Source organism: Thunnus maccoyii, chromosome 5 (assembly GCF_910596095.1).
Source record: "Thunnus maccoyii chromosome 5, fThuMac1.1, whole genome shotgun sequence".
Lineage (NCBI taxonomy): Eukaryota > Metazoa > Chordata > Actinopteri > Scombriformes > Scombridae > Thunnus > Thunnus maccoyii.
The window spans coordinates 25,756,865-25,781,551 of NC_056537.1; the positions used below are offsets into that span (position 1 = coordinate 25,756,865).

General features: G+C 40.2%; 1 protein-coding gene across 9 annotated transcripts in view; it reads left to right on the forward strand.

Moving 5' to 3' along the window:
* Positions 1 to 24,687, forward strand: part of bicd1a (bicaudal D homolog 1a) — a 37,518-nt gene that overhangs the window by 2,783 nt on the left and 10,048 nt on the right. For all 9 annotated transcript variants that reach the window (XR_006096333.1, XM_042412869.1, XM_042412870.1 and 6 more), the window contains exons 2-4: positions 18,569 to 18,781; positions 22,782 to 22,934; positions 23,726 to 24,223. Coding sequence is in view for 8 of the 9 variants with exons in the window: in XM_042412869.1 (XP_042268803.1) it covers positions 18,569 to 18,781; positions 22,782 to 22,934; positions 23,726 to 24,223 (864 nt within the window). In the remaining variant the exon portion in view is untranslated. The remainder of the gene's footprint in view (positions 1 to 18,568; positions 18,782 to 22,781; positions 22,935 to 23,725; positions 24,224 to 24,687) is intronic.

Consider the following 24,687-nt stretch of genomic DNA (forward strand, 5'->3'; position numbering starts at 1 on the left):
TCAGTATGCAAGGTTTGTGTCATCTTTCACTTAACATGCAGCGCCCGTTGTTTACAGTCCACTTACTTGCATCATTTTGATCATACAGCGGCTGTAACCTTTGCAGTAAAACTTTGATTATCATAGCTCAGAAATGTTTTAATCAGTAAAAAAAAAAAAGTACAGCAACAGTGTTCTTTGTTTTCCTCCGTCATCTGCATCCTTCCCCACCTGCCTGTCTTTCTGTCTTTCTGTTTGTCTGTCTGTCTGTGCTCTTGCCTGACGAAGGGAATATTTTCCGGAGGTGATATTACTTCCACAGAAAAAAACACCTCCTGGTTCCAATCTGTCGGTCGGACACTTTTATAAATGTAAGAGCGAATGACAGAGTGCAAGCCTGCCACTACAATAACATCACATCGACTCTGTCTGTTCTCAGGAGAGGTGCATTATAAAAGGGCAGGGAAACTGCAGATTGAAATTGGAATTGCTTCTGGGACTGAGTGGCCTAAGTTTCTTTTAACTGTTGGTTATTCTTAAAGACCAGAAAAAACAAAACAGACAACAGACTGCCTTATTATACATTTAAAATAATCAGCTCATGTCTGAAGCATGTATTTATTAATGATTTGTTATCCATTGAGTATATGCCATTGTATGTGCAGGCTGGACAGATTTGCATGCATCTTCCTACTGTGTTTGCATATGTTCTGTGGTGACACATATGTCCCACATGCTCTGGTCTTCTGCCCTCAGTCCAGGTCCCAGCTGGTGGAGAACAACTGGTGAAAAACAACTGACTAGAGCTCTACTGCTGCGTGTACTACACTCAAACATGCACACATATATGCACAACTTACATACTAATTGCATATGAAAATCCATGCAGGACACTAGTGCCTCAGCTGCTCTAATACTGATTAATTTGGTCTTGCTCTATGAAAATTGGCATATTTGTATCTATATCTGGCTGTGATTTGTATCTGGTTTAAATTCATTCAATCCATTGAAGACAAAAATAGACAAATATCTTCCAATGGAAATACAGCATTACTAATCTTTATTAAAGTCACAAATGTGTCTAAAAATGCATCATGATCTTGTTGTTTTTTGCATGTAAAATCAATTCTAAAAAGTAAAAAGTCATCGCAGTAATATTTCTCTTATTTTGTAGTATATTTTCTTTAGAAAAAGCTGCATGGGCCACAGCAGAAAAAAGACGCTAAGAGTGTTTTAGTGCTGAAAGCAAAAAGTGTTTTCTTGCTTTGCAGTGTTCTCTCCTCTGCTATATATTTTCCCTTCACGCAGCTCTTTCACTCAGTTTCCCTACCCGTCCTTCTCACTGCCTCCCGGCCCAGTCACTCTCTTATTCCTTGTATCCCAGTGTGTATGTGCTGTATGTTTCTGGATAGCTGCCTAAGCAGTGATGGACACACCATTACCCAGTGGCTTGTTAGTGCTGTCTCCGGGCAGATCAACCTCAGATAGGACAGAGTATAAGAGGCGGAAGGAGGAGGATGCCACCACTGCAGAGTGGGATGAGCTCTCCAGTGTGAGCTGTGTGTAATACAGTATGGCAACATGCTGTTTTCATCACACTGTCAACACGGCTTCTGTAGATTGGGGGCACTTGCAAAGCAGTCATGCAATCATGAAAATATTTTTCTACTAGCTTTATTTCTTTCATTCAGTTATAATTTATCTGAAGAAGAGCGTGAAAAATAAGTTAGTTGTTTCAGCTACTGTCATAACTCATCTTTTCAGATTTATTTTAGATGTTGTTGACAAGTTCTGTTGAATTACAAGAGCGCAGAAGAACTGACACTTGTGATAGGTTGGGAACAGGCATTTCACAGGTCAGCTCTGTTCTCGAGGCTTTAGGCCAAGAAAGGTGCCAACTGAGATCTGCGTCAAATTCTTCACATGGTAACTTGAAATACCTAAAAAGAAAGATTCAGCTATGATTCATCTGGTCAGCAGGAAATCTGCCTTCTTGTAAGGAACATAATCTTAAAAGGCTGTGCACTGCATCATTTCTCCACTGTAAGGCTCACTGCACTGTAAGGCTTCCCCTGCAGCTGTGTAGTCATCCCTTTCCTTTACACTATTCTTGTGTCTTGTCTGCACACATTCAACATTTATCACTTCCTGGCATTTAACTTTAAAATTTCCTAAGTAGGTAGTCATTGCAGTAAACATATAACATATTTTGATTTTGTCAGAGATTTTTTCTTTTATTATCATTTTATTGTCCTCCAGTTGAGTGCTTTAATATCAATGTGTACTCCTCGTTGTGCTCTGCTTATGGCATCCTAAAGAAACAGAAAATAATCCCTCAAATAGAGTTTTATAGACATTATTGCCTTCATTTTCAGTGTCTTTATATTGTATTTTTATAAGCTTATTTGCTTTCTTGCCAAGAGTAGATGAGCAGATATCACTGTCGTGTCTGCACCCTAAATATGTAGCTGGGGCTGGCACCCTGTAAGCTTAGTTTAGCACAACCTATTATAAACCATTTCTTTGCTGGGAGCAGTGACATCGTAGAGTCATTTACGCAACAGACCAGATATAATGTGTTAAAATAGCTTTAGAGGTGCTTGTAGACAGGTACTTCTGGACAGAGCCAGGCTAGCTGTTTCCCTCTGCTTTCAATCTGTTTGCTAGGCTAAGCTAACCCCTGCTGGTCCTAGCCATGGATGTATAAAGAGAACTGGATACAGGAACAGCACCAGGCTTTAAGCAAATTTGACATAGCGGCCAAAATGTGTAATTGCAATGTCACATGTTGCAGAGTTCCACAAGTTCTGCAAAATGACTTGTTTCACTAACAGACTATGATCCATTCAGTCCAATTACATTTTGAAAGTGTAGAAAAGCTGCACAATTTAATTGTTTTATCAATTGTATCATTGTTTGAACAAACTTTTGTTTTAAAAATAATTTTCAAACTATTTTTAAATGTTAAACAGTAAATGGACATTTGACTACTACAGCCCTTCTCTTATAAATAATATACCTCATATTAATATGCTCCCTATTTTAATCCGATCATGCCTCTGTGTCATGCACTTTAACACTGTTCATTGACTACCCAATGACTCTTTACTTAGCAATGCTGGTTTCCTGTCACAAATGAAAACAGAACTCTGTGAATTTATTGAACACAATGTTGGGCCATGTGATAATCCCCAGACATTATGGGAAGCAGCAAAGAGCTTCATAAGAGGCACATGCATTGGCTTTGCCTCCAGGCTAAAAGCTGAGCACAACAAATGGTTTTCTGAAAATGAGAAGGAGATAGTCAACACCAATATCCTCAATGTGTTAAGGCGAGAATATAGAAGTTTATCTATAAGCGAGGCCGATTTTATTTTACACAGAACCAAACAAAGATATTATTATGATGGTGACCACCCAAGAAGACTATTAGCCCTTAATTTAAAACAAAATGAATCTAAACCAGTGATTAATGCTATTTGTACGACAAAGGGCGATATTGTTACAGATCCCAGTGCAATCAATGATGTTTTCTAAAATTCTTACAGCGGTCTCTGGACATCAGACTGTCGTGTAGACATGGAGAAGCGCACCTTGTTTCTTCAAAAGTTAGCTTTGCCTATTTTTGACCACTCAGACATACAAACATTATACAGTCATGCAACAGTTCTTACAGGAACATGTCAATCACAAGCCTTTCGTTTACATCATGGAACCAGAGAGGGTTGTCCCATTTCCCCTCTTCTCTTAGCCCTATCCCCAGAGCCCCTAGCTCAGTCCATTAGAGAAAGTGACACAATATCTCCCATAACAATCTAGATACTATCTTTCATTATATGCAGATGATTGACTTCTTTTTATATCCAGTATTTGGACATCACTACCACAGGTCCTAAAACTCTTTGATTTATTTAGAGAGATGGCAGGATAATCAACTGGACTAAATCTGCCCTTCTCCCATTAGATACAGCTGCAAAAAATACCAATTTAACTGCTGACATCCCTATCTGTACATCCTTTACGTACCTTGGCACAAAGATTTGCCCCAGTCTTAACCAAATAGTTCAGGGAATAAAAAGGAAAATTGTGGATGACCTGAAGAGATTCTCTTTATGTGTCTTTACAAGGCAGAGTTACAACTGTCTAAATGAACAGATTAATCCTTTGTTCGTTATGATCCCCCTAGCATCACCACCTAAATTTATCATATAAATATATTCCCTCATATCGCAGTTCATCGGGGGAGGAAAGCGTGCACAAATTAAACATACAACCTAACACAGAAGCAAACTAACACAGAAGCAAACTCACTAGAGGCTTAGCTGTCCCGTATTTAGTTTTTACTATTATGCTTTTCAAATTAGACCATTGCATGTTTGGAGAAATCATGATTATGAGATCCCTTGGCAGGCTATAGAGGCAGCACACGTCACACACCAACTAGAAGACTTACTATATACATGCAAGGAGCACAGAAACATTTATCTACAATATGGGATAACTGTAACCAATTCTATAGCTGTATGGAATAATTATCAACTCATAATTATCACCAATCAGGTGGGCAGCCTTTTACATTTCCACCATGGCTAAATAAATAAATGTGTTTCCATTCTCAGTGATATTTTTAACAACGCTGGACTCTGTTCATTCCAAGATTTTAAGGAGGAATATGATTTATTGGGCACCTCTTACTTTCTTTACTTGAGGCTGAGATTTTCAGTTTTCAATGGGGTGCCCTGGGACAGACCCTTGCCAGAGCACCGTATGAGGATGTGGATTAGTCCTGGGCGGGGTTCTCGAGGGACGGTTAGGTGTGAGTATAACTCTCTGCTTGACTGTACTCACTGCCAGGCTCAGATGGTGGACACAACAGTATATACATTCTAGGAATCACTGATCAGATTTTTAGACTCATGTTATGTTAACGCTGTTAGAGTTATAAGGATCTATGATCTATATCAACTAATCCCTGTCTTTGTCTGCTCAATGACGACCTGTCTTTATCTTTCAATCTCAATCAGCCTAGGCTATTGCTGTCAGGCCTTACAGCAGCGAAAAATGACCATACTGACACTGTGGTTTAATTCCAATCTCCCTTTGATTCAATACTGGATGGCGTCCTACCAGAGTATAGCATCTCTTGAGGGTACAATGGTGCGACTCAATAGAGCCAAGTCTGTCACTGCGCCGGCATGGTCAGGAGTAGCTGTTTCCATAAGGGACTACCCCCCTCCCACGCTCCTCCATAGCCAGTAATAACAGACCTGGAGCGGGCCAGCTTTAGAAGTCAGTAGAAATGGATGGTTGTATATGATACATGGTTTTGTTTTACTGTTTGTTTGTTTTTTCTTTTCAGTCTACTTTTATTTGCTTTTTGCTTGGGAATATCTGTCTCTTATTCTTATTTATTACTGCCACGATTACTTACTCAGAAACTACTAGAAAATATGGCAAAGTATGTTATAATGTAATAATATTGTATGTTACATTTTATTCTCCAGGGTTACCTGTCAAATTTACAAATAGCAGTAACACACACAGACATACTTAGATGATTAGCTGTCAGTCCATACCCCCTTGGATTTGCCCCACAGTTACTATCTGCATAAGAAGTTAATATCAGTCATCAGGGACTATTGATGAGGATGTGAAGTTGTTGCTTGACCTCCTTCAGAATGAATTCTGAAGTCCAGTGAAGGACCAGCACAAACACTGGTTGTCAAACCTCTGTGTCCCGTGCAGCAAGAAGCTGTACAACTTGAATGTATTAGGAGTAACATTTCCAGAGGTGTTTAACATCTGTCCCTCACCAACTGTTAACTGTTGTACTTACAGCAGTTAAGGAATGTAGCTGACAAAACTATGAAGTAGCAGATTTAGCAACATTAGATGTTAATCAGGACATTTGGACTTACTCTGAGTGATTCTGTATTGAAAAGAATAGTGAGTGAAAGGATTAGCAAAACTTGAACACTGATTAACTTTTTGGGAAATGCTCAATACACCCTGCTGTGTTTGACTGGTCCTCCAATTTAGGAACAACAGTCAAACAAGAGAGCAGCTGTGGTTGTAAATCTATCTGCCCTGACTGGGGAGGAAGGATGCATTACAAGTTTCTCTCCCCTCTCCTCCTCCTTCGTCTTTTTGCTCCTCTTTTACATCAGCAGGGGTTCATCAGAGGGTAGTGAACAGGAATGAAGAAGATGGATCAATACCTTACGAGATGGTGTTGTTCCCTTCTTTTGGTTGCGCTCCACAACCATCAGCCCACCATCCCCCCTCTTCATCTCTTGTGGCGCAGCCCCCCTGGCCTCCCCCGCCATCCCCTGCGGTCCCCCCTCTGAGTGAAGTGGGGATTATGCATCGATTTCTACCCTGAGTGGTGAAAATGTATCATGCCTGAGCTAAGCTGCGCACTATTGTGTGGTGTAGGAAATCAGTGCATGTTGGTGAAACATATTGTACATGACTGAGTCCATGAAATTTCTCGATCATCCAAAACAGAATCACTTGTCAGCTTTTATAAGAAATCAAATTAGTTTTGGCACCTTGTAGTCAGCTGTAGAAATAGACGCAAATTATGTTCAACAAAACTTAAGCCACTTAACAAATAAATGGCTCACTCAGTGATACTGTAGAAAAATGCACTTGTCAGCCACAAGTTTTATCCTGACAAATATTCTCATTAACAATGCTGTCTTTTAACATCATTGTGGTTTTCTGTTGGCAAAAAACACAATGTTGTATTGCTCATTCATTCAAAATGACAATGGTGTTTGGAGGAAGAGATGCTGTGCTGATTATCACAATATATTATACACTGCAGGTTTGGTGGTGTTGACCTGTGACCCCAGCAACAGGCTCAGGGATGCAGTTGAGCATATAGATAAGGACCTTTCTGCCCTTGTGTTCGGCCTCAGGTGTTTTACATCGGGGAGGTTGGTGAGTGTGTGGGTGTGTTCTGCCAAAACCTGAAGGGAAGGTTATTTGTCTTTGTAGTTGAGTCACACATCAGGAGCACATTTCTGCATGTGTGTATGGCTTTTCCTTTTGTTTTTGTTTTTTTTTTTCTCTCCAGTGTCTGTAAATGTAGTGTGCGGGAGAGGTGGGGGGTTTGGGTGCGGATGTTGTGTTTGAGACCAGAGAGGGAGGGGCAGCAGGATAGAGTGGTAGTAGTGGTGGTGAGTGACTCCAGCCCGCCACTCGAGTCTCTTTGTTGTTTCAGGTTTTTATGGTTGTGTTGACTGTTGACTTAATGGAGAAGAGGGAGGGAAGAGAGAGACTGGGGATGAGTTGTTGTATTGTATATAGAATGAGAGGCAGGGAGGGGCTGGAATAGAAGAGAAAACGCTGTTTTGTTTTGTTTTTCCACCCTTTTTTACTTTATATTTGGTATTGTCAGTTCTCTCATATAGCAGTTCTTGTCAATTCTGCTGTCATCAACTGCTTCTTTTCACCTGACAATGAAGAGCTCGACCAGGAGGATGTAATCCATACAGAAGTTCATGCTTTTGGTGGCTGAGTGTTTTGCCCTTGTGCTACCAGTGCATCTAAGAGCTATGTTAATGCTTGGTCAACATAACTAGAAAAGACTTTGGCCATTTGTTTCACACCAACCCTTATTCTTTTGTTTTGGCCCAATTTTTTTTAAATCTCATGATCCTCACATGAAAGAGAAAAGGACTTAATGAATTTGTTCTCTCTGCAGAGGCGCTTCAGGCCTGCCCATCCCTGCATAGATAATGTTTTTTAGAAAGCTCCTTTTTGCTGCAGTGAAATACAGTAGTTGGTAAGAGGGAAGAGGGAACAGGACTCCCCTGCCTGCAGGCTGCTGTATTGATTAGTCATCTACTTTAGCTGTGTGTGCTGCAAACTCTGAAAGCGTAGCAAAAAAAACAGCCTGCTCTCTCACAAGGAAAACTTTTGTATTTGCAACCCAAAGGTACTCCTTTGTGTAAATTTAAGAACTATGCTTCTGCCATCTGCTGTTTATATTCATTGCCAACAACTACTGTGCACATAAATCCAATACAAAAATATTTTATTTTGTTTTCACAAATCAGAACTTTAAATAATCACTGATTTCAGGTATTCTGCATTGGTTGTGTCTAGACAGCGCAGTTTATTTAAAGCTACAGTCTTCTTTCATGCTTATCATCTCTGTATGCTGAGAAAAGAGAATCCTCCCATCTAGATATGATATGATTATATCCAGCAACAATTTAGACGCCCATTCTTATGAACGAGCACAATCTTCTGTAAGTCTTGTCTATCCCTCCCCCTCATCACCATTAGAGCACACACACACACACACTGGCATGCATGAGCACATGCAGACGCAAACATGCCCTTATAATGGGCTTGTGACACAGAATAGGGTCAGGGGATCTGTCTTTGTCACTCCTACCCTGTTAGAGGATGTATATAGTTAGACAGGTATTAAATCACCCCCTAGTTAACCCATTTAAATAACCCTATCCTCCATCATAAGAGTGCTTAAGTCAAGTTAGATCATGACACTGAAAGAGCTGAGAGGAAGGAACTATATATATGTATGTATGTTAATTAATTTGTCTATATTTTTTCGATTCATCAATTTATCTTTTGGTGTACAGAATGTAAGAACATAGAGAAAAAATGTCCATTGCAATTTCCCAGAAACCAGGATGACTCACATATATTCAGTTTTGAGTAATATAAAAACACAAATACAGCAAATCCTCATATCTGATGAACTGGAATAGATTTTTAGCTCCTTTTAGCCACACTAGTACCATGGTCTATGGGTGGCAATGTTGCTTGGTTGGTCCACCACTTCGGCTGAGACTGAAATATCTCAACAGCTATTAACTGCCATGAAGTTTCCGTTCATTGTCCCCAGAGGATGAATCCTATTGACTTTGGTGATCCTTTGGTCACTGACTTTTCCTGGAGTGCAAAAATTAAATTTGTCTTTTATGAAGGTATAGCCTAAATTCAAAACTCGTAACATAACATCAGCCTCAGTTACTTAAGCAAGAAATCAATTATCAAGCAAACTTTTAGTTCTTACTAGTGTGAAGTCAGTGCTCAAATCCATGTTATGATCTGTGAAGACAGTCTTCTCCATAGGAACTGTCTTTTGACTAGACAGATGTTGACTTCTAGCAAGAGAAAAAGCATAAGAAGGAACATTTTGGACACAGATAAGATGCAAAAGAGAGGAGAGAGCGTAGTGTTTAATGAAATGCCACCGCTGGCATCACCTAGTTAATAGCCTGTTTCAACAGCAGTGTGACTGTACAAAGATTCCTACAGGTCTGCGGGCGTGGCATGGAGGCTCTCCTGTGGCTGCACAAAAGCACTGAGTCACTCAGAGGCCCCATGTGTCAATACCAAGAGGGTCACTGTGTGCAGGCTAGCCTTTCCATTGTTAGTCTGTGTTTGTCTGGCTTGGCTGGGTCCTCTTTATCTGCAGAGACCCACTGCAGAGAGAGGAGACAATGTTATCGGTTTAATCTGTCTCCTATCACTCCTATCTCTCTCTCTCTTTCTCTCTCTCTCTCTCTCTCTCTCTCTCTCTTTCTCTCTCTCTCTCTCTCTCTTTCTCTCTCTCTCTTTCCCTCTCTCTCTCTCTCTCTCTCTCTCTCTCTCTCCCTCCCTCTCCCTTTCTCCCCCCCCCTCTCTGCACCAACACAAAATACCAATCAGCCTGTGAGCTACCAAACATCTCAATCTTTCATTTCTCAAAGCCACCTTCATTACTCTCAGTGCACTCCTCTGAATTCATTTTCCCTCTTCATGACTTTTTTTTTAACATTAATCTTGGGCTCCTTGTCCCATGGAATATTTCTACCACTTAGTCCAACAAATGTATGAAGGATGGAAGGAGGGAGGGAGGAGGTGGTGTGTGGGAAAGAGGAGACTGAGTAGGTCAATCTCCACACTCTCCCCATTAGCGCTCTAATTCTTCATCACCCCAGGCAAGTTCCTGAGCACTCCAACGACGAAGGAGTACTTAATGGAACATGGCTGTTTAAGAGGGTTATGATGGAGGGAGGAAAGCTGTCTGGAGAAAGTTGGATGAAAATATTTGACTGATAATATTTGTCCTTTGAGAGATTAGGAGCAGAAATTAATAAATAGAAAAGAAATAGAAAATAAATCTCTATGAAATCTTTCACTTAGCCCTGTTTGTTCTGTTGCTTTGGTGTTCATGAACCACTCAGCCTCGGTGAATCACTGTGTTTATCAGGGTGTACCCTGAGGGAGAGGATAAGTCTGGGACATAGCTTTACCCAATCTGGGCTGCGGCGTCTCTAAAATGTTATTTGGCTGCAGCACACCTGCCATGACTTAGCTGGAAAGGCTGTAACACTGAGGACATTAAATGTTAAAGAATGTCAAGTCAAGTCAAGTCCGTTTATTTATATAGCAGAGTTTAAAAACAGCCAGCAGTTGAACAAGTGCTTTACATAGAAGAAAAATAAATAAATAAAATGCACAGAGCAGTTCCCAATGACACAGACAAAAAGAAAAGTTAAAAAAATATGTGGCTGACAGTGTAAAGTAGAAGCTGATGCACATCTAATGTTGTATTTCTTGCAGTTAAGTCATTTTTGTTGCAAAAATGCCAAAAATGTAGTGGTTTCAGCTCCTCAAATGTGAATATTTGCTGGTTCTCTTTGTCTCCTGTTGGTTGAAGAAAACAAGACATTTAAATATGTCAGATAGGCTTAAGGAAGCTTTGATAGGCCTTTTTACACTATTTTTGGACATTTTGTAGACTAAGCAATTAATCAGGTTATAGAAAAAAATAATCAGCAGATTAATCGTAAATGAGAATAATTGTTAGTTGCAGCCTTAATCCCTTATAGTGTATGCTAAAGTAAGGACACATTAAGTAAGGAAGGAAGTAATTTTATTCATATGGCACCTTTCAAGAGGTGTCACAAAGTGCTTCACAGAAGAATTCAAGCATAAAGATACATACAGACATAAAACACAGTAAAGAACAGAAATAAATAGAAAAATTACACAGAGGCAAATCTGAACAAATGGATCTTGAACTGCTTTTTAAAGGTGTCCACAGTGTCCACACATCTTAAGTCCAAAGGGAGAGAATTCCAAAGTTTAGGAGCCACAACCCCAAAAGCACTCACAAAAGTCTCCTTTAGTTTTAAGCCTAGATCAAGAACAACCAGCAAACCCTGATCAGAGACCTGCTGGTGACATACAGTAGGGCTGCAGTAGCTCTCTAAAGCGGCAGGTGCCTGACCATGCAGAGCTCTATAGGTAATCACATGAACTTTGATTGGATTCTGAATTTGATGGGGAGCCAGTAAAGAGCAATCAATGTCACATGAGACCTTTTAGAGCCTTCATGCTTGTATATATTAAGTCAATCACTTGCTTATTCAATTGACAGAAAAATTACAATCAGCTGTTTTTTATCTATCAAGAAAGAGTACCAAACATTTATTTCAGCCCTGTTTTTGCAGCTATATTTTAAATACAGTAAAGCTATTGTTTTAAACACAAAAAATATCAATAGATTTCATTCTTTCTTGCTTGCTTTCTCTTGAGATACATTTCGCATTAAAGTCTTTCTCCTCTGTCTCCCTCACTGCCATATTATTTTCCATTCCAGCCTGACGGCCCTTATACTCTCTCCAAATGAATGGCAGGAGTCCGCAATGAATACCAGTGAAGTGCATGTATGAGTGTGCCTGTAGCCATGTGTATTTTTGAATACGTATTTGTGTGCCTGAATGGCCTGAAGGGTAGGCCATGTGTTTTTGTGGTTGACTTGCTCATGATGTCCTGGAAGGCACATTAGCAAATAGAGAAAAATGACACAGTTAACGGCTGGTATAGTCTGACCAGTTTGTTAGTGCTCTAATGGGTTGTCTTTCTATCTGCCCGCCTGTATATTGTGACTCTCATCGTGGAAATCTCTTGCAGATTCAGAAAATACATTGCAGATGATATAATGGCTTGAGGCATCCGTGGCAACAGTTAATGATCCACTGCTTAATTTCATTGAATTGTGTTCATAGATGATAAGCCAATGAGGAATTGGTTGCAGAAGGAGGAGAATGTAAGGATGGATCAGAACTGAGGAGAAAAAAGAGGAGGGGAAAAAGAAAAGAGTCATTTGGGATCCGGTGAACAAATCTTACGCACAGCTGCTTCTCTGTCTAGCAATTCAGTGTCCATTCAGCCAGGCACAGACTGATAGGCATTCTGGGAAAGAATCCAAGCATCTTTCTTATCATGAGCAGACTTGAGCCAAATTGAATCACTTTAACAAGACACATCTTTTTAACTAAACACAGCCTGTCCCCTGGCAGACCTTACAATTGAACCCAGCATGTACATTGTTTTGGTGAGAGAGCACCAGATGTGACTCTGTTGTGGATTTGTTGTAACTTGCATGGATTTTCTACTATAAAGCACATGAAGGCGTTTTTCAGCTGTTATCCTACATTATAGGATTCTTTTTTTCATCGAGTGTCGGCATAATAGCATAATATCAGAGGAATAATAGGTTTCACTGCGCTAAATAGCATTTCAGTAAGGAGGAACAGACACATTCACCCTCCGCACTATCTATAAAACATTCATATCATACTAGCTCAATGTTTATGCAGACAGTAATTCATGAATAGAGGAGCTTTCTACCAACTGGGGAAATTAAGATAGAGGATTTAAGTGGTGCAGCAGAGCATGCCTGGGCACTCAGCATTATAATAATAAACCATAAACAACCTTGTTGATTCAGTAGAGGACTTCTGGTGGCTTAAAGCACACGAGCACACACACAAACTAAGCAATGCATAAACTATCGTCTCCAGAGAAAGAAATGCAATAAAGAGAATCATTGTCAGTAAAGAATAATTAGTTGTTTACATACAACCTTTAAACATTTAAAGCAGTATAATAAATAGGTATCTGTGAAGCTATAGGCTATTTATTGTATTTGCTCACATTATCTAGTGACGATTTCAGTATGCAATTTCAGCTTCACAACAAACTATGCTTGCAAAGTTTAGCTTTTAAGTATGTGCTGAATTATTTAAAATGTATTTTCCATAATATTATTACTTTTAATCTGTTATTTGTTAATTTTACTGACCTCCACTCTTACTGGGCTGTGATTACCCAGCTTCACCTCGCTTGTGGAAATGTGCTTGTGTGTTTTTTATAGATGACAGATCTCTTGACTTGGCACTTTTCCCTGTGGCTGAGAAGCACATGGGGACATTTCTGTGCCCTTGCCAAAGGACGAGATATGCTGGGGCATTGTCTCCCATAAACCTACTTCAGCGGCTCATGGCAGATATAAGATTTAAGTACATCAGAATTTATGTTAGATACTGAACTAAAGTGAAATGGAATTGTATATACACATTCAACAATGTCCTTTAACCTCACTTGGATTGGGTGTCAGAGTAGCCCCCTTTGTACAATGTTTAATACAGGTTACTACCATTTAAGACATACATTGTATAAGTATGATTTGGTTCAATTCCAGCTGGGGACCTTTGTTTGCATGTCATACTGTACCTCTTTATCTCTCCCCTTCTTTCCAATTTGCCTCTTCACTATGAACTGTGAATTAAAGACAAAAATGCCATAAAAATTATCTTTAAAAAAAGGAGTGACTACTTCTGTTTGCATAGACTTGGCAAAATCTGCATTCAGGGTTTGTAAAATCATGTAAATCATTATCCATTGATCAAACTGGGGACCTGTAATCTTATCTCGTCCATCTCATCAGCAATTAAACTTGACAGACCATAGAAAAACTCACTATTTGTGAAGTTGAGTGGAAACCCAACTTTTCTTCTTCTGCTGCTGCCGTGCTATTTGCCTCCCCAGACGTACTGTATGTACTGCAGTCAAACATCTGTTTGTCAAAGGGAGTGAGTGAGTGAGTCAGGAATAAATCTTATCTGACGTAAGACTGATGTGTGTTTGTGTGTGTGTGTGTTTTTTCAAGCAAGTGAATGACAAAGTGGATGATCTATAAATAAACACATGAACCTTGAATGGATTTTGATTTCAAATCATGTATAGTACACATTCTGCAGCAAGAAAACCATCTGCCTGTCTTTTCTTCTTTTTTTCTCTCTCTCTCTATCTATCTCACTCTGTCTGATCTGACTTTCTGTCTCTCTCATACACACACACACACACAAACAAACACACATACAGCTCCCCTCATGACGCTGACAGCTGTGTGGCTTCTCAGCAGCAGTCCTGCATGTCTCTCTCCATGGTACTGAAATCCCTGATGTGGTTGGCTGGGCCCAACCATCTGGACAGGACACATGCATGCACAGTGCATGCGTGTGTGTGTGTACGTGTGTGTGTGTGTGTGTGTGTGTGTGTGTGTGTGTGTGTGTGTGTGTGTGTGTGCATCTGTCAATCATAAGAATTCTGAGTCTTATGAGTTCAGTAATACCATGACTTCTTCTTTCCCATAACTTATCAGAACATTGCTGTAGCAGGGATTAGTCCTCGGAAAGCTGTCTTTTGCTTGGTATTTAAATCACTTCAGTGTCAAACTGAGTAATAAACATTAGTGCATTTCTCATCTTGTACTTAAATAAGATGTAATTGGGTTAGTACAGTGAGTTTAATCTGTCCTCCACGTCTGTTATGCTCAATTTAAATCCTCAGTCTTATATTAGTTTCTCCTTGTCACATTATCCATCAATTAGTTTCTGAATGTACAGTGATAAACAATTAATTAAGGGTATTCTGAGTGTCACCATCATTATTAATATATATATATATTATATATTAGGTAATCCAGAAAATCTAATCAAAGTCCACATTAATTAGAATTTGAACATGCATAAATAAATAATTAAAATTTATTTAAAAAAAATACTGGTGCCTATTTTCATATTTCAGCAAGGTTTTAACTTACATGTAGCTCTACATCTTGCTCTCTGACTCTGAGAAGTTTAGTCAAGTCTAGATCCTTAATTAGCTTTGCATTACTATCTATAAATAAACTTGTTTTTTTATTGTATGCTGCTGAGTAGACCTGATGCATCCCTTTAATCATCCCCTTAAACACGGAAGTTTGATGGAGATTAATTGCTGTTGTAGAAATAGTTCTCCTCTCCCTCCTGGATGTAAAAATAGATTCCTGATGTACACAGGAAGGAGGAACACAAACACACACACACACACACACATACACACACACAAGATGACACAGCTACAGGCCCTCCCCTGACTCCTCATTAGGGACTGCAACAGAAAGGGCAGGATTTCAGGGTTGCGCACACTCCTCCCCTCACACTGGTGCAGCGGTTGGTTTGTTCCCTCTGTCTGCTCCTCTTTCCATGGCCCCAGGGATGAATATCTATAGAGGGGACTCTATTGTCTGGACTTTATCCACAGAGGCACAGAAGGCCTAGGAGCCTCAAGGATGAATGCATTATGGGATTTTCAGTACACAGAACCAAACAAGCTGCCAATCAGTAACTCCACATTAATATCATCCTTAGGAAATGGTATTAAACTTTAATCTTCCACACTGTTCTTCGCATGTTATCTGGGTTGAATAACCATGTGATGTTTGCCAATTAGGACACAGATACAGGGACACTGCATATCCATCACTGTAATGATCCAGCATGCATGTATTGCCAGTGCTGTTCATGTAATTAGCCTGAAAAATACAGAGCTGTCACTGTTATTTTTAGCACAGAAGCTATGGTGCAACATGATGGCCTGAGCGTTCTGTGAGCGGCCATCAGTGTCACTCGCTGTGATTTCTTTTAGGAGGAGCAGTGGGCAGATGGAGCGAGTGGACTTTTAGGAGCATGTCTCAGAAGGAGGCTTGTTACGAAACCATCTGCCTCTCGTTACGCATCCAAGACACACCGATTCTCCGTGGATGAGTTGTTGCTGAATCACTGGCTGCAACTAGGACAGAGTCTGACTGTGTGATTGTTATTCTGTGGTTCTGCTCTCTGTTTTTTTGGCTTGTTTATCAGAAGGGCTGGGTATCAAACCTTTTCTGATATCAATCGATCAAAATGTGTCCATAGCACAGAGTATTGAAAACTGTCAAGTACTGAAATGTCTGCTCAGATTTATAGTGTGTCTTCATACTGCTGTTCCTGATTTGAATCACAGTTTTGCCCATTTTACACTGTTTTATTCAGGGGAAAGTTCTTGTCTATTGGTTTGTGTTGAGACAATTTAACATTTTAGAAGGTTGGCAATTTTTGCTAAAATGAAAAAATGGTTTTGTTGAAAAATATATGTACTAGGCTATATATTCCTAAAAAGCAAAAAGTATCATTTTGGTGACTGTGTCAATGCTCAGGTATTGTATCAGAAATAGTACTGATACAATTAAAATGATCTCTTTTCAGTTATCTTTTTTGCCTTAGAATGGGCCTTCAGTATGTTTATAGCAGGAGCTCATTCCCAAGACATGCAGTAAGTTTGAAATGTAACATCTCTCCTGTTGAATTTTACTCTGAGTATCTCTCTAGGCAGACTTTTGGGTTCACCATGTGCTATAAATGATACTAGAAGTCCAACAGCAGGACCCCGTGGGGCCAGATTTTCCCTTTTCCTCCTGTAGGGCTCAGCTGTGGCTCTGTGGCCCACTTGGAAATTGACAGCCTCTCATCTGAAGCGAGAATGTGAGCTCATTCAGTCACACTGTGCTCAGAATTAATCAGCTGTTTTGTTCCAGAGGCCCTCCCTCTTAATCATTCACTAGAATCGCACCGTGCCTCCCAAGAGAGGGAGAGAGGGCACAAAGGTGAGTAAAGGAGAGAGTGTGAAGGAGAGCGAGAAATAAAAGAGATGCAGAGAGAGAAAATTGAGATAGAACAATAATAATAATAATACGGTACTTTTTGCATGAGTGTTTTCAAATCATTACAAAACAAGTCCTTGAGGACAGGTGGTTTTGTGGTTGAATGGCTAGATGTTCTGTGTATTTACAGCCGTTTCATTGGACGTTTTGCTTGCTCCTATTCATATGCTAACTGTTACATTTGTAATTCAACAGGAAAACAAAAGGATCTATTGAATTAGAATGAATATTTTCACCGGGGAATCAGTAACAATGTAAATTAATGCTTTATTTACCTGATTTACATCCTATAAATAAATAGTGACTTTATATTGACATAATGGTAAAGTGTGTGCATCATTTTCATAGATTTCAGCTGTTTGACCATGACAATGATGCCCAATGATGATGATCTAGAACAGCAGGTCACATGTGACAGAGGGAGATAGTCAATAAAGATAATTGGGACAAAAATGGTGGCGTTTAAATCTCCCTGCTGGAAAATTGGCTCATATCATTAACTCACACATAATCACACACCAATTTATTTAGCCCCCCAAACAGCAGTATGAACTCATAACTTTTCCACTCTGTGCCGGTGCTTTATATACTCCAAGATCTGTACTAAAGTAGATTTCTGGCTGTAATAAATCAGTCCTGTCTAACAATAGGACCTCAGCTTACAGCACACTGCCTGCTTAACCTGTTAGGTCATGAATCAGAAGTAAATAGAAAAATGAAAAACGATTAGTGCGGTGGGAGGAAAAGACAGCTGCACACTGGAGCTCATGTCTTAGCCAAATAATGGATGCTTGTTCCTTATAAATGATTCATCTCAAACAGAGAAAATGTTGTTATTATGACGAGAAGACTCTTTGTGAATTATTAATACTCTAGTCTAAAATATATGAGTCCCTTATGATTTAGGCTGTACGGTCAATTTGGTCAAGTCCAGGAACTGCACCACGGAGATCATATCCATGCATGCTGTAATGTTTATGGTGTCATGTAGCAATTGTAAACCATAAAATATTTTTCTGAGGAAGCAGTATTGATCCTCTGTCTTTGCAGAGGCCACTGCGGACACCGTACTCATTTTTCCTGCTGATCTGCCGAGAAAGTGAAGGATGGCTCATAGTGTTTATTGAACCACTGAAGCAGCAGCTGCATAGATGTTGAGGAGGGCTAGTAGGAAAATAGTGCAGGGCTGTTCATACACTATACATGACATTATTCCCTTAACATTGCATGAAGTGACTGTATATGTATTACTTTAGCAAAAAGGGTTGCCACACTTGACTAGCGTGCTTGTTGCAGTATGGTAGGCCTGTTGTGCTGTCGGTTCCTGCTTTGATTTTCTCAATCAAGCCCCGGCTCCTTTATCATGACAAGTCAGCTCTCAGTGCTGTGAAAACCTGTGTCAGGAAAATGGGAACAGTGTGTCTATTGATCACAGTGAAACATCATCCCACATAGACAGAGAGCAGGTATCCTCGCGGGACAGCCACTGTAAGTGTGCTGTCGGTGGTCAAAAGTGCAGCAGGAGTACGCCTAGTGGCCATGACTGTGAAAGATGTGCTAGATTTACATGCCAGTGGGTACAAATCCCCCTCGTGGATTAGGATGTTGATGTTATGTGACAGGATTTGGATCAGTGTCACTTTAATTTTGACTTTACAAAAGATTGAAGGTTGTTTGTTTTATTCTTTTTTGTCACTTTTGCATCGCTTTCACTATCTAACCGTCCCTCCTTTTCCACCTCCCCAGGCATTCGGCCAGGCTTACACCAACCAGCGTAAGGTGGCAGAGGATGGGGAGACGAATGAGGAGACGTTACTGCAGGAGTCAGCCTCCAAGGAGGCATACTACATGGGCCGTCTGTTGGAACTGCAGACTGACCTGACTCTTAGCCGTTCTGTGGCGTCCAACGCCCAGTCAGAGAATGAGAGGCTCAATATACTGGTGCAGGAGCTACGAGAGGTGAGCTTGTAAACTCCGCAGACGGGTGATTTATTACTTGGTGCTACACCAGCAAAACACATGAAATCAGGCATGTAATATATGTCAAAACAGCACTGCATTAGCTGACAGTACAACTTATACGACTGGGCGAACACTGATTTTAATAATAATATTCTGTTTTTAGTTTTTTCCTTGTATTAGGTAAAGCAGCCTTCCTCTGATTTTATAGATAATGTTCAGTTTATTTGTCATGAGGAGCATAACTCAGCCTGTGGAAACAGTTGTATGATTTATTTTGTGGCTTTGGAGGGAGCTTTCCAAAGTTAAAAAAAAACAAACCCTAATGATGTCATGAGAGAAGTGGGCATAGCAAACAACACTATTGAGCTGCCTTATGGGAAATGTAGGATTTACCATTTTTGGAACATGACCCATACTAGAGACTCAAAGTCAGGATATCTTGACCAATATCTTGTTTTTTAATCTGTCTCAGTAAATCTGGAAAGATCTTCAATTAAAATGTGATTGAGCTATACTTGGTAGCATTTATTATTTATACATTTTATTACTGAATATTTATTTTGAATATGTTAAATACATTTATGTAGCGCTTCACAATTTGCTTCTCATTCCCCCATTCACGCACACAACAAGCTACTATACAAGGTGCTGGCCACCAACCTGTGATTAGTGGACGACCCGCTCTACCTCCTGAGCCACTGTTCCTATTCGGTTTCAGTGCTGTACTGTAGAAATGCAGCAACTGCTGTCTGATTGTGATGTGTTAGTTTTAGAAATTGTTGTAAATGTTTAATTTTCTATCAATCATGAAGAGTATGCAGACGTGCAAAATAGGCTGTAGTTCCATAGAGGTTTGCTGGTTGTTGAGGCTGAGTTAAAAAAAAAAAAATCATTAATTTTGAAAGATGCATCCAAGTAACAGAAAATGCAAGTTTTTGTGCTAACTTTTTAAAAAAAAGTTATGGCAGGTTTGTGAAAAATGTATAGCAAACTATTAAATCTAGTATTTAAGCATACTCAGTCATTATTGCAGTTTATTGAATTTAATGTCTGTTTTCCACATTCTGTCCAGCCTTATTTACGGTACATTCATTTACATTAGTTTACATCAGTGTGTTTGATAAAGGCAAAGGTCACAGTGACAGGCAGAAAAGGGTCAAACCTCGCACAGAGAAAACAATATGCATGTGCGTACGTGCATGCGTGTCTGCAGCCTCTGTGGCGGGCAGCAGAGGGGTTCGAGTTGGGGTCAGACATCGCGGCCACGACCCCATTGTGGGGGGCAAATCCGGTGCTAAGCTGTGGAATAAGTGAAATGCCCTGAGCTCGGCACATGTGTTGGGACAGAGTGAGCCAGGCTGCTCGCATCACACAACCAGCACTACACTCACAGGACACACACTCTCATTCACTTTATTCATTAGGGAATGTTGTGAGGTTGAATCGTTACTATACGCATGCTGTTTTAACCCATAAAATGTCAAATGTAACAATGAATGTAAGCAGAAGTAATGTATTTGCAACAGGTTCATTGGTCAAGATAATCTAGAGTTTAGAAGCTAATTACTTGATAAACCCAGTTGACAGAACATATTCATGATGAGTTGTTATTCTTCCAATGCACACCTGTCACCTGTTTGCATCATGATCATGGCTCTTTGATGATGTGTTCATCAAATGCCTTTTGCTTCTCTTTGAAATCCTCATTAGGAGTTGCCTTTTCACCGCAGGAAGCAGGTGTTGCAGTCACACTGGGGGCTTCGTTTGTCACAACCTGCGTCTAATTAAAAGGTTTGCTGGTTCTAAGCAGCCTTTCATAAACATTATTAACATATCAAGAAAGAGCTTCTGGGGAAAGTTTACTTTAGCCAGAGAAAGTTTGCTGCTGCTGTTTTTAGTCAGTAAGTCAGAATTGAAATGGATTTTTGGACTAACAAATACATTTGGCATAATACAGTTCATATTATCATGAGTTTTTGTGATTCAATTATGTTTTCATGAATTTATAAAACCCCAATTCCCCCCATATGCATGAGGTAACCATTGATAATGATGATGATAATGTCAAGATATAGACGTCTGTATATTTAATATACAAGAAAAGACAATCACCTACAGTATATCTTGGAATCTACAAGGGAAAATATGCACAGTACCAGTCAAAAGTTTGGACACACCTTCCCATTCACTTAAATGAGAAGGTGTGTCCAAACTTTTGACTGGTGCTGTACCTAAACTAATAAAAATGCCTAAACTTACAAAGAAAATTAATCCTATAGTTGTGAGTCCACCTTACTTTACATTTATTCTCTATCCTGTGGCACCATTTTGTATTTATTCTTCATTGCCACAGCAACAGTGATGGGAATGATGAATGAATACAAGATGGCTGGACTTCTGCCATGCTTGCCATTGTATCATGAATCTATTAAAGTTGTCACAGTCACAATCTGTGCTGTGAGCGCCAGGTCAGGGGTGGGTTTCCCAGCTCTGCCCCGTGGCGGGCTTAGAGCCAGTGTTGTGTGCCACACTGTCCCTGACCCCGGCTGCTGTAGCCCCCGATCAGCTACGCTTCTGTAGAGCCTCACTGACTGATAATTGGCCTCTAATCCTGTGCACTTCATACCCAGCTCAAGACTTAATTCCCCACATTGTCATGAATATGTAATTGGACAACATGTAGCAATGGAGGGTAATTGTCATTAATAATACCGCTCCTAAATTGTGTTATTGTATCGTTTTCTCTGGCAATTATGTTCTTAAGATGTCATGTTTTGGTGTGCTCTTTTGCTAGATTAGTACAAAAGTATTTTCAGTGCAGCTGCAGAGACAGCACTACTGTACTTCTATGGACTCTGCAATTTAGGCTCCATTAGCTTCAAGAATATAGGAGCTGCTGTCAGCCACTGTACAAATCAAAAGATTCAGTGTATCATAACGGGCTTTAGTTTCAGTCCAGTTGCCAGTTCCAAAAGCCCCCCCCCCCCCCCCCCCCCCCCCCCCGTACACACACACACACACACACATATAAAGAGAGGCTGAAAACCCATAAGAGGCCATATGTGTCTCAGCTCTCTCCCTCCTGTGTGTTTCCACGCCCACTCCTGACACTGTGTCTGGGTCAGCACTTCTGCCATATGTACAGAGAGCTGCAGGCAGCTCTGCAGTGAGACACACATACAATAAATTCATTATTTTGTGTTCCACACTTAATGTAAGGTCTCTACTCAATAGCTGCAATGTACTATACATATTTAGTTATGTATGTGTTTAAAATAGAAACATCATTCCTTTTTCCTGGTTTGAAGATACTGTATAGCTAATCTTTTGCATCTACATAAGAACAGTTGTCACCTATCTACTACTGATTAATGAAAAAATCCGGCAGTGAGATCTTTAACCCATGAACTAACCATCATCATTCACATTTATATTATTATATTATTTCTGAGGTGTTTATCTGATGCATTTTAAGTGACCTAGACTGAGCAAAACAGAGAAGATATTCACCATATCCCTACTTCTTGGAGTAAAACTTACCATCAACAGTTGTGTGAGCACATATGATTTTTCTGAGGTGTCTAAACGGTGCTTCCCGAGTACTGTACGTACTGTAGATTTATGATTTATTTGGTTGGTGCATTTCTCTCATCTATACTTTGTCTGGTCCAGCATATGCTCATGCACAGCGAGTGACCCAAAAGAATGATGTTCCTGGGAGTCTGCAGGTGCTGACTCATTGCATCGAAGATGACTGCGTTTCATAAACTTTCATATCCTCAGACTATAAGTATTTGTATTCCCCTAGTACAAGGTTGTGGCATTACTGTGCATATCACCCCATTTTAAAATGATTGAATATTGTCTGACATATGAACTTTGGCCATCAAGAAGCATTTAATTACACTCTTCTTCGCCTTTTTGCTCTCTTCTTCCTCCTCTTGCCTCATTGTACCCATCCCCCTCCCTCTTTCCACCCCTCTATTCTCCTCTCCAGAGTAACGAGATGCTAGAGCTACAGAGGAGCAGGATGAGGGAGGAGATCAAGGAGTACAAGTTCAGAGAGACCAGGCTGCTTCAGGATTACACAGAGCTAGAAGAGGAAAACATCACCCTGCAGAAACTGGTCTCCACACTCAAGCAGAGCCAGGTCAGTATGAAAAATATCAGCACTGTATTACCTTGTACGTCATACAGTGAAACTTTGCCCACTTCTCAAGTGAAGTGAGAGCTAAATTACACCACACTTACAGTATATACTAATTCTGTCCCACATAGCTTTGTCATCACTTTTAATGGTGACACACCAACCCCCCTTCTCATTTGAGAAGAATGACTCACACTCAGTTTCTCATAATCACTTCCAATACCACCCTCAAATGTGCTCTCCTTTATGTTTCTGAGTAGGTTAACAGTTCCAGGATGTGTATGATCACATAGTGCTGTGTGCTCATCACCCTTTACACCTTTATTTCTTGTGAGAGGTTGTCTCACTCCCCATCCAATCACACAGAGCAATATAATATCCTTTTCATTCCAGTTTTGAATAATACACACTGTATATCAATATAATATAAATATTAAAATGTAAGACTAGATACCATATTTGCTGGTCTTAAAGGATGCATCACATCACTAAGATGAATTTGAAATCAAATTTAAATCCCTACTTGTTGACTAATGATTTTTTTAACCATTGATGTGATTCATGTACAAAATAATATATGAATGCATAATTCTAAACAAAAACATATATATACACAGTAAATATCAAAAAATCCCTGAATAATTTTATTCATGCCTCTCTCTCGGCCTTTCTATTTTGACCTCGGTTTGGGCCATCCAGTGCATAATTAACTCATCAATGAAATAAAATTCAACTGTTTTCTACTCCTTCACTCTATTTTCTTGCTCCCTCCTGTCCTCTCTGCTTCTCTCCAGGTGGAGTATGAGGGACTAAAACATGAAATTAAGGTGCTGGAAGAGGAGACCGTTCTTCTCAACAGTCAGCTTGAAGACGCCTTACGTCTGAAGGAAATCTCTGACGGTCAACTGGAAGAGGCCCTGGATGCCCTCAAGAGTGAGCGTGAGCACAAGAACAATCTGAGGAAGGAACTTGCCCACCACATCAGCCTGAGTGATAGCGTGTACGGAGCCGGGGCCCATCTGGCGCTCACTGTCACTGGCGTTGAGGGCCTCAAGTTCCCTGAGGAGACCAACGGAACCAATGGCACCAATGGCAGCACCATCCCCACTGCTAATGGCAACAATGAGGACAGCAACCGCCGCAACGGACACCTCCACACAGGCACGGCGTTGGCTAAGATGAATGGGGACTATCGCCCAGGGCGGAAGGGAGAAGGTCTGCACCCTGTGCCGGACCTGTTCAGTGAACTCAACCTGTCAGAGATACAGAAGCTCAAGCAGCAGCTGCTACAGGTGATTTATGGTACAAAAGGTCACACAGAAGGGTCAGTAAACCCCCCAGTAAATCAAATTACCCATAAAAACCCAAATAAAATCTCCAGTGTTGACTTGCAGCCACTAGAGAGTACTTTTTCTTGTTCAGCCCTTCATTGGATGTTCTCATGGACAGTAGTGGCGCCACATGAATGTCACAGGCTGTTTGTTGAGTTGCTGTCTGGGAAGATTTCAGTTGCTTTAAAGAGGGATATTGAGGGATATACTGTGGAGGGAAGAACCCAGCAACACACAACACATTGGACAATTTCTATGTGTGTGTTTATTGCGCCTCCATTCCTGTCCATAGTTTGCCAGTGGTAACATAAAGGAAATGACAAGGTGATGACATTTTGGGAACAAGAGAAGTGGGATAAAAAATACCACCGAGCACCAAAGGCTTTACTGGATATTTAGCTATTTGTTATGTTGATGTTTTGTCT